The sequence below is a fragment of the Chrysochloris asiatica genome, unplaced genomic scaffold (genome assembly GCF_000296735.1).
Source record: "Chrysochloris asiatica unplaced genomic scaffold, ChrAsi1.0 scaffold00261, whole genome shotgun sequence".
In the NCBI taxonomy this organism is placed as follows: domain Eukaryota; kingdom Metazoa; phylum Chordata; class Mammalia; order Afrosoricida; family Chrysochloridae; genus Chrysochloris; species Chrysochloris asiatica.
This window is the reverse complement of record NW_006408779.1, coordinates 1,638,261-1,649,243: the sequence shown is the minus strand read 5'-3', so window position 1 is coordinate 1,649,243 and position 10,983 is coordinate 1,638,261. Positions and strand designations below refer to the sequence as shown.

At 42.5% G+C, this 10,983-nt stretch overlaps 1 protein-coding gene across 1 annotated transcript in view; it reads right to left on the bottom strand.

The window, feature by feature from the left end:
- The window catches only part of PIWIL1 (piwi-like RNA-mediated gene silencing 1), a 52,786-nt gene that overhangs the window by 12,615 nt on the left and 29,188 nt on the right, over nt 1-10,983 (bottom strand). The window contains exons 9-13 of the mRNA XM_006874060.1: nt 6,283-6,409; nt 5,982-6,099; nt 4,405-4,519; nt 3,209-3,396; nt 2,829-2,901 (exon numbers count right to left, since the gene is read on the bottom strand). Of these exons, the coding sequence (XP_006874122.1) occupies nt 2,829-2,901; nt 3,209-3,396; nt 4,405-4,519; nt 5,982-6,099; nt 6,283-6,409 (621 nt within the window). The remainder of the gene's footprint in view (nt 1-2,828; nt 2,902-3,208; nt 3,397-4,404; nt 4,520-5,981; nt 6,100-6,282; nt 6,410-10,983) is intronic.

Here is a 10,983-nt window from a genome sequence, read left to right as displayed (position 1 = left end):
AGATTCAAAATGGCCAATATCAGTTCATTTCAGCTCACTAATGCCTAAGATATCTGTGTTTATGTGTTCCATTTCATTTTTGACAACTTCCAATTTTCCCAGATTCATATTTCGTACATTCTATGTTCTGATTTTTAATGGATGTTTACAGCTGTTTCTCTTCATTTTGAGTTGTGCCCCATCAGCAAGTGAATGTCCCACGGGCTTTTCTCCCACGGGTTTTACTCCATTCACATCATCATGGTCAGCTCTACTTTGAGGAGGCAGCTCTTCCCCAGTCGCATTTTGAGCATCTTCCGGCACTGTTATCTGACAGTGTTTCTCTGCTTTTCAGTGACTAAATGTTCAGAAATAGTTCATCACTCCTACTTCCTAGTCTGTCTTCATCTGGAAGCTCATCTGAAACCTGTCCACCATGGGTGACACTGCTGCTATTTAAAATACCGGTGGCATTAACTTTCAGAATTACATCAACTCATAAGCCCCCACAGTACGACAAACTGACGGATGAGTGTAGGCTATTGCACTCCTCAGTGACCTTTATGGGTCTCAGCATCAGTCCTCCCCTGGATCTCTGAGCATCACAGTGCAAGATCCCAGGTCCGAAGGACACGCTCCATTCCCAGCTCCTCGTTCTTGGTGTTAGTAGGTCCCACTTCTCTCTCCTTTTATCTGTTGTGAAGTGACATCTGACTCACTTCTGACTCATGGTGACCACGTAAAGGGTTTCCAGGGATCAGCTGCTGAACTTGAACTGCTGACCTTGCAGTTTAAACCGACCCTGCTTTATGGAGGGCTACAATAGATAAAAAATAAAAGCTGTGAAAATCAAAAGCTGAATAACGCAGTGACCTAGCAGTGAATGAATACGCAAATATTCCCAGAAGACTAAGGAGTTGAAAGTGTTAAGACGGCACCCTGTCAAAGACAGAAAAGCCTGTAAGACCTGGAAAAATAAGGTCATCCCATAAAGTCCCAGCTCTCACAGGTTTCACTTTATACACAAAGGGGCTTCAGAAAGTTGGTGGACAAATGGAATTTGAAGAAGGAAGTTTTTCCACCCACTTTTTAAAGCCCCTTATATGTAAGGGAAGTCCTAAAGCCTTGCTACAAATCCACAGGAACATTTCAAACAAAAACAGCACTATGTTAAGCTACTGCTTCTCGACAGGTCTATGCCCTCCTCAAAGTGGGGTTGCCAGGTTTCAATAGCCCTTCCTGAAAGAACTCTTACGATCTTCAACTTATACCATGCCAAAATGGCTGTTTCAGCATTCTTGAAGCACTCAAATTATGTTCCTTTTTAATGTTCTGTAAATTTGGGAAGCAAAATGAAGTCTGAAGGGACAAGATCAGGAATATAGGTGGATGGGGTAAGGTTTCCCAACAAAATCATCCTAGGACAGCTGTTTCAACTCTGGAAAAATGAGCAGATGCATTGTCACGAAGGGAAAAAAAATTCCTTAGTTCCTCAAGTCCGAGTTTTCGAGCCCTTTGCTCACTAACAGTTCTTCATTGTCCTAAAACTTCTCCCTAAGCAAGCCCTTGTGATCGTCCTATGTCCCTCAAGAAAATCGATCAAGATGACTCCTTTGGGGTCCAAATATAAGCTGTTGCCATAGCCCTGCCCTGTAAGCTGACTGCCTTCTCTGCTTTGAATTCATCTCTGAAGTCACCCCAACCTTCTATTCCTTAAAAAGCTTACTCCATTTAAAAACTGTTTTTATGTGAGGCACTCCATAACTTCCTGAAAAACTTCAGTTATTTGGGGAAATATCTACTTGACTTTTGTTAAAAATTTATTATCCATAACATCAAAATAATTTTTTTTCCATACACAGAAATTATCGTTTGCTCTGAAGGTGCCCTGGTGGTGGTGGTGGTGTGCTGTGCAGTCGGTTCTGACTCACAGTGACCCTGTAACAGGGTTTCCGAGGCTGTAAATCTTTACGGGAGCAGAACCCTCACTTTTCTCCCATGGAACAGCTGGTAGTTTCCAACTGTGTGATTAGCAGCCCGACTCCTAACCATCATGCTAGCAGAGCTGAGATGAAAAGAAGTGTGTGACTGAGAAGTTGTGTCTGGCAGTCTCCACCAGAGACAGGTCAGGCCATTTCCTTTTGCGCCTGGTTCCTAGAGAAGATTTATGTTGTTTCCTGCTAAGACACTGCCCCCTCAGCCATAAGAGAACAAGGGGTCACAAGACCAGCTGAGACCAGATTTGGCCTGACAAGTCCAGGTCCACATACGGCGCCCCTCGGGCAAACTTCAACCATGTCACAATCAGTGCCCTGGATGTAGGGAAAAAAAATAAATCTTTCAACCCCTCTTTACAACAGAGACTGTGCAGACAATTGAATTTTGTGCTGACTCCCTCAGTACCCAGCGTAAGCACTCCTAGAGCCACTTCTCCAAACGTTCACCCTCATAGATGATTGTCATATCCTCTCTACTTGCCAACCAAATCAAGCTGCTTCCCTCCCAGGATCTGAGTGTTTACAGGCATGGGGAATGAGATCTGAGAGACCATGGTGACAGGACGATGACAGGGACTGGGGCTAAACACGTTTGTTTGGAATAAACTGGAACTGTAATAGCAATCGTTTATAATTCACCCTCCTCTATTGGTGGCTAATTTGGAAAACTTCAACACTTAGAAAATTAACTCTGTGCTAAGAGTTACAAAGGCCCCTTTGTAAACCACTCTTCCCCTGAAAGCTGCCTGTGTATCAACAAAGGTGGCTGGGGACCAGGCAAGGGTTCATGCTGCTGTACGGAGCTGTCAAGAGCAGTAAGCCCTGGGTGGGACAGAACAAGGAGCTACTTACTATCTGGGTATCAGACGTAACCTTCTGCTGTAAGACACGTAAGTAGGCTTCCGTTCGATCATCCACTTCAATCCTACAGTGAGAGCGATAATACATCAACACTTCTGTATGCATCGTGGCACATGAAGCCTTTCTGTCTAAATGACAAACATCGCCAACTGCATGTTTCTCCCATACACAATAGTCCTGATGTGTGCTTCCTCCCACCCACTCTGGGTTATGAAAACGTATGTCTGTGAACCCACATTATAGGGAGCCATGTCAAATCTGTACGATTCTCTTTTCTGTTTCTTTAAATGGTCTTCTCACTTTCAGTTCCTCTCACCCTCTAAATGGCTAGCAGTACATTTGCAGAGTAGACAGGGACTTGATAAACTTACATGACAGCTTTTTTCATTTGTATGCCCATGGCTGGCGTTACTTTAAATAGGTTTTGAATCAATGAATTGGCTGCCTCATAATTTCTTCGTGTATAGATCAGCAGCCAGTTGTCTAGTGGCTTGACACTAATTAGTGGTGCGCCTCTGGTTTCTTTTGACCAATCTGCAAATTGTGGGTTGTAATCAAACTAGAAGAAAGGTCAGAAATGCAGTCAATCCCATCGTAAGTTCTCCATGATAAAACCAAAGGTCTTCAACAATTCCACCAGGGCCCATTGGGAAACTTACGATGTGAGTCTTACCACACAATTACAGGGATAGAGAAAATGTCCTTCGAGAAAAACAAACATCACAAAACTGTGTCCACAAAGTAGTGTCATGTGACTTAAATACAGTCCTGGTCACAGCTCCCACTCACCTGTGCCCAGACCTCCCTCCTACATTCTGTTGTCTTCTCTCTCATGAGAGACAAGAGAGAAGGCTCTGGACATGAAGCAACTTGACTGAGGAGTGACAGACTGAGTGCCAGCATGGCAGAAACTCACATGGATTCTGCAGAGCCACGTGGTGATGTTTTGATGGGAGAGAGCGTGTGGGGTCCCCGTGTTCTCCCCAAGCACACCTACATGGGACAATACAGTTTAGCCTCTCCACGGGACGAGCGAGAACAAGTGCCATCGACACAGTGCGCCATGTGAACGGACCAGCCTTCACAAGACTCTGAGAAGCACAGAGGTAGGTGCACAGAGGGCTATTTAATACATGAGTCTTGAGCACTTGAAGATAGCTTCAGCACCACAAACTGTATTTCTAGCATTATCTGGTTTTCCGTTTCTGAAGAGAGACTATAAAAGGCTGCACAGTGTTGAATACGTAGCTCTATAAGCAAATGGTCCAGGCAGAAGTGAAACCAGATAGTACCTTTCATGTTAGTGGCAGGCAGAGCACCAACCCAATCAGACTGTCAGACTTCTTCTTTGTTCCATTTAAAAAGCTCAGGTTATTACAACATTATTAAGCCAGCTTTTAGCTAATTATAGCAGGCTACTTTGATATTCTCCAGACTTCCACACTGTCCCCGCTTCAGATGGAGCCTACCAGTGGCAGGCAATTAGCAGAAGGTGGGGAACGACTATGCTAGCACATGACCAGCTTAACCCCAACTAGCTTTACTTGGAAACTGTAAGAACACTTACTGTTTTTCCACCTTGGTGAATTTTTTCTGTCTGCAAAATTCTTCCTGAGAAGGACAGTAAGTTGGAGTCAAAGCTCAAACCCCAGTCTCGAAGCTCCCTCTGAACATTGTCATCTCTGTAAATTTAACGTACATACATAACAGTCAACTTACAGAAACACAGCTAACACTAAGACACGTAAGTAGAGATCTGCTCCAACGTACAAACTAATTTTATGCCCTTGGGATTTAAACCCTTGTGAGCCTGCTAGGCAATGTCAATGGACCAGCCAGGGTTCCCTCCTCACATGCATGCCTTCCCTTGGTGGTATCCTAATATGGAGCTCTGACACTCTTCCCCAGCCATAAAGGGAGTCCTGTGATAGGACAAACACAATAGGCTGGTCCAAGAGCATTTCTTTTCTTTAAGTTTTTATTGTGGATTGAGTGAAAGTTTACAGGGCAGATCATCAGTTTTACATTCAACAAATCGTACAACTTGTTTCATCACAATGATTACATTCCCCTCAATGTACCATCAGTTAGCAGTATTTCTCTCTATTCATTTTAGCTTTTTTAAAAAAAACACACTCAGGCATATATAATAATTTATACCACAAAAGGGCACATTCTGCAAGTCAGCCTCATGGCCACCATCTCTTAGTCCCTCTTTTCCCATGAATCTAGAGTCCTCAGCTGCTCCCTCTCTCCATGTCCCCATCTCTGCCTCCATCTCTGGTGTCGCTGCTTCTCTGCATAAGGTTGCACACTCCCGTTTGTGCTCTTTTTCCTTGATGGCCCTAGGGTCCTCTGTTTATGGACTGGAAGATTAACTCCTCCCCCATTTTTGTTACACAACTTCTACCTTTACAATTGTGACAATTAGTCATGGTAACAATTACTCACTATTGAATCGTAAGAATCTTCTCCCCATCTTTTACCAGACCCATTTAGACAAAATGACAGCTATTCAGTAGAACTCTTGCTTCCCCCCGCCATATGCTCAAACTCCCTCTTGAAACCTTGTAAGCCAGTCACTTCGTGCCTTTATCTCCCCCTCATTTTAGGTAGCCAATGTCTAAGTTGCCCGTCCCTATCTGCCTTGTGTACAGAGGGGATAGCACTGATACTTGATGTGAAGACTTTCCCTCTTTGTTGGTATTTAGAGTTACTAGCTCCATGAGTATAGGTTAAGTTCATCAAATTGTACAATTTACCCTTGTTTCCTTTATCAAAAATTATTTTGTTTTTCTTTTTATTTCCTTTACTGGAGTCCTAATTATCAAGCCATAGAAGCTAGGTCAAATGGGTACTATCTGCAATTTTGGGTGTTCTTGTGCATCTCCCCTCCCTTATCAGCTGGATGCTTCACTCTTAGTCTAGCCCTCTGTGTCCATTACCTTTTTCTAGTGGAAGAGCTACAAAGGCCATGGACTCCCAAGTCTAACTTTATGACTACCTGACAAATGGTAGCTTCACTAAGAAGCACAAACTCAGCCAGGTACTTTCCACCACTCCCCTGGATAAGAGTCACCTCCCACAAAAAATAACACAAAGAAAACAAAAGGAAACCACAGGCAGTTGCAGAAGACTACTTACTTATGAATATAATCAATGAGTCTTCCCACTTCTCGCTGTCTTTGTTCTGGAGTTAATCTTGTATGAACAGCTAGGTCTTTCATTACATTAAAATCATTCCGCATTTTATCAGTTAGACCTTTAAGTAAAGTGTTAAAGTGCATGTTAAAGAAACTGGAGTGGGGATCAGTGGCATTTGGGGTACAGGGCGGTGATGAGTGAAAACAGTTCAAGGAGAGAAAACAAGTTTAAGTCTTTCTCTGGGGGTGGGGAGCCCATGCGCTGTTCAGCACACCCATCCCATATACCCCATGTGCAGTACCTGTCAGGTAGCAGAGCTCAGGAATCAGCATGGCAGGGCCTGGTAATGAGCCCCCAGGCCCCCTCCTCCTCTTGGGCTGACTGACCAGCACTGGCTGTTTCAGGTCGGTGATTTCCTGGTTGTATTGCTAGGTGACGGGAGAAAGAAGCCATCATGGCAAACACCACTAGGGACACATCAGTGGACTTTTTTTTTGCTTGGCTTTTCATGAAGACTTGATACCACAGTAAGCTCTAGATTCAGTTTTAAGATTAACGGGCACTTGAATCCCCCTGACACAGGCTGAGGGCCTCACCTTTCCCCCTAAATGTCAGGAGTTACTGTCATAGTGTTGGTTTTCTCTCGTCTCCCTTTCTTGGTTTATAAACACTTCTCCAAACCCTCATTCCTATAATGCAGCTTGTAGTATATACCAAATAAGTACAGCTCACCCAGAAACAGCAATCTGAAATCCACCAAGTAAACATGAAAATTTCAGAAATAGGTAATACACTGAAGTAGATCAGAATCAATGGAAGTCAGTATCAGTGAAATAGAGGACAAGTCTCTTGACACTATCAGAAGGAAAAATGAAAAAAAATAAAAATAAAAAATGAACCTAAGAGTCCGGTGGGATATCACCCAGAAGAGCTTACATCTGACTCAATTCCCAAAGCAGGACATCCCCCAAAATAGCACTGAGAAATATTTCAAAAATATGCTGGCAGAAAACTTCACTAGTATCATGAAATGCTCCCCACATCCAAGAAGCTCAATGAACCCCAAGCATGATACACCCTACAAGAAAATCATCAAGACACATCAAAATTAAACTTTCCAAAACCAAAGACAAAAAAAGAATCTAGAGAGCAGTTTGGGGAAAACAAAAAGTTAAATACAAATGAGAACCAACAATCAGACTAAGCTCTGGATTTCTCAGTGGAAACCATGTAGGCATAAAGGCAATACAATGACATACATAAATATGTCTACAAGAAATTCACTGCCAATCAACAATTATATGCCCAGCAAAACCACCCATCAAATGTTGTTTTTTTTTTTTTGTTGTTAGATGCCTTCGAATTGGTACTGATTCACAGTGACCCTATGTACAACCAAACGAAACACTGCCCAATCTTTGGCCAACCGTCAATCGTTTCTATGCCTGAGTCCACCACTTCCACCACTTTGCCAATCCATCTCGCTGGGATCTTCCTCTTTTTCTCTGACCCTCCACTTTATCAAACATGATATCTATCCTTCTCCAATGACCGGTCCCCTCCTGACAGTATGTCCGAAGTACGAGAGACGAAGTCTGGCCAACTTGGCCTCCAAGGAGCACTTTAGCTGCACTTCTTCCAACACACATCTGTTGGTTCTTTTGGCAACCCATGGTACTTTATACTCTCCTTCAACACGATAACTCAAAGGCATCAATTCCTCAAATACAATACAATGCTGAAATTAAAACATTTCGAGATAAACAGATGGAATTAGTAAAAGAAATGCTAAAGGAAGTCCTTGGGACAGAGAACCAACAAAAGCAGTATTCAACAATGCATATATATAAATAATATAAAAAATGAAGTGAAGCTACAAGACCGAAAACCAGATACGTTAATTTGTAAATGATAACTTCGAAACAAAAAGGAATCAATGGCAAAGGTACATATGGAGAAGTTGTTAAACTGGTATTTAGATAGATTGTTTAAAATTTAGTAATATAAAGGTAAATTTCAGGGTAGCCACAGAAAATTAATTTTATTTTCTATTCTCACCAAAATAAAAAAACAACATAAAGTCTTAAAAAACACAAAAGCAAAGCAACGAAGGAAATAAAAATCCAGAACAAAAAGAACTCAGTACAGATAAAGTATACGGAACAAATAAATCATCAGCACCACACACACAGCACAGCATAGCAAAATGACAGCAATCAATTCATAGCTATCAATGATGACAGTGAACACCATGGATGAAATGCACCCATCAAGAGAGACAGGGCAAGCAGAATGCAAAGAAAGAAGCAGAATGCAAAGAAAGCAGGGTCCTTCAGTATGCTGAATACGAGACACACCTTACACATGGTCAGGGTGCTCCTAGAATGTGTCACCTTGGTTGGACTATGAGTTTTAGCCCTTTGGCAGTTATGCGTTAACGCCCATGACATGACCAGATGGAATAACCTCCAGTTAAGAGGATTCTGGGAGGTCTGGTGGTGGTGCCTATGTACCGTGGAGTCAGTTCTGATTCACAGTGACCCTGTATAGAGCTATGGAGGTTGTAAATCTTTACGAGATCATAAAGCTTCACCTTTCTCCCACAAGGGTTATAAAACCCACTCTCAATCCCACCATGACCCTAATCCAACATACTCAAGATTCCCAAGGGTCTGGATATAACACCTTTTATCTTACAAGACAAAGACTAACAAGCAAGTCAATTAAGAGGGATCCACAAGCACCAAGAAAGAAGAGCGGTGAGTGGAGTGTGTCCTATGGACCTGGGGTCTCCGCACTCCGTAACTCCTAGATCCAGGGGAAGACTGATGTTGAGACACATGAACATCTCCAATGAACGCTGGGCTTACAGCTGCTAAAAGGAGACAAGGACCTGTTCCCAGAGCTGGTGCACTCTGAATTCAGACTTCCATTCCAGCCTCCTAAATTGTGGACAGATTGTCAGGAGGGACCAGTCACTGGAGAAGGGTATTATGTCTGGTAGGGTGGAGGGTCAGAGAAAAAGAGGAAGACCCCCAGTGATATGGATTGGCAAAGTGGCAGCATCAGTGGGCTTAAGCGTGGCAACAATTGTGAGGTTGGCCTAGGACCAGGCAGTGCGTTCTGTTGTGCACAGGGTCGCTATGAGTCGGTACCGACTTGATGGCACCTAACAACAACAACAAAAATTGTGAGAGACTAAATTCCGGTTAATGCTCTCCACTGTGGTAGTCCTGTGACGGCAGCACTAGAGAAGTGAGAGCATCACAAAGACAAAAACAAGTTTCAAATCACAATATATCAAGTCAGCAGCAACCCCCTGCAAAAAAAAAAAAAAAAGCAGGAGTATTTGTTCTTTGAATATCAAGCCTGATGTTTGCTTTGCCGGTGTCAAAAAAAAAAGCAGGAGCAGTAGTTAAAGTAAAATGTAAGGCAAAGACCAGACAAGGAGGGATTAAGTGATTGAAGGGTCATAATAAATAAAGAGAAGCAGACGCCACCACAGTCACAGCAGGACACGTTAATACACCACTTTCAATGAGGGGCAGAAGAACTAGAAACAAACTCAAAGACAAAAAAGGACGAGACAATAAACTGACACACTCAGTCCAACGTTCTTCCAAGTGCATATGGAACATTCTGCACAATAAGCCGTATGTTAGGCCATGAAGCAAACCTCAATAAACTCAGGAACATTGAAAGCATCTCTCAGCTCACAATACTATAAAATTAAGAACAGATAAAGATAATAAAAATTAAATACTTGGAAAGTGAATAATGCTCTACTTGAAAAACCATCATGCAACAGAATGAAACGACATGTCCTAGACTTCAACAAGAAGAGAACCGATCAAAGCCTTTGCAAACACAAAAGCAGCGCACGCAGATATCAGAAGCCCCTGTCTCATGGCACTCCATGGGCTCAGGGAGAACTCTTTAGGGACCCCGAGACTGTAAATCTTCATGGGAGCAGTCCTCATTATCTTTCTACTGTGGAGTAGATGCAGGGATTTCCCCGATCGTGCGGTTACCAGCCCAGTGCTTAGCACACGAAAGAGCCCAAATCAACACCTTAACCCTACAATTGAAACACATAGAAAAAGAGCAGCAAAAGAAAGCCCAGTCACCGAAAGAAAAAGAACAGAAACAAATGAAAACAGAAAATAGAATAGAAAGCATCAATAAAAATGACATTAGTTCTTTGAAAAGATTAATAATACTGACATTGCCAATTTTAACAAGGGAAGTTGCAAATAACATAAACAACCGCAATGGGCGATGTACACACAGATTCAACCGAAGGATAGTGACTAAACACTAACAAGAATTGTACTTTAACAAAATTGAAAAGCTAGAAGAAATGAACAAATTTCTTCTACTTAACCAAAACTCACAGACTGAAGTAGAACATTTGAACAGACCCATAAAAAGGAAGGACACCCTGGTAGCATAGTGGATTATGAGCTACTAGGCTGGTTAACTGCAAGTTCAGCAGTTCGAATCTACCAGCTGTTCCTTGGTAGAAAGATGAGGTTTTCTGCTTTCATAAAAATTTACAGCCTCGGAAACAGGGTCGCTATGACTTGGGAATTTAGTGGCACACAACAACAAAGGAAGAAATTCAACAGGTCATTAAAAAATCTCCAGCAATAACAAAGCCCTGGCCCAGGGCACTTCACTTAAGAATTATCCAAACATACCAGAATAATTAAAAGGAAGGAAGGAATACTTTTGAATTTCTTCTATGAAGCAGGCATAACCCTGTTATCAAAGTGAGTCAAGGAACACTAAACTACATTATAGACTAATGGCCCACATGAATACTGTGGTGGTATTTTAAGTGCCGCTGAGTTGCTTCCAACTCATAGTGAGCCATGTGCAACAAACACAATGAAACCTAACCCATAGCATAACTGCTGCTTCGTTTGAGCCCATCGTTGCTGCCACCATGCCAATCCACTCCTTTGGGGGTTTTCACTAACCCTCCTCTGTACCAGTGTGT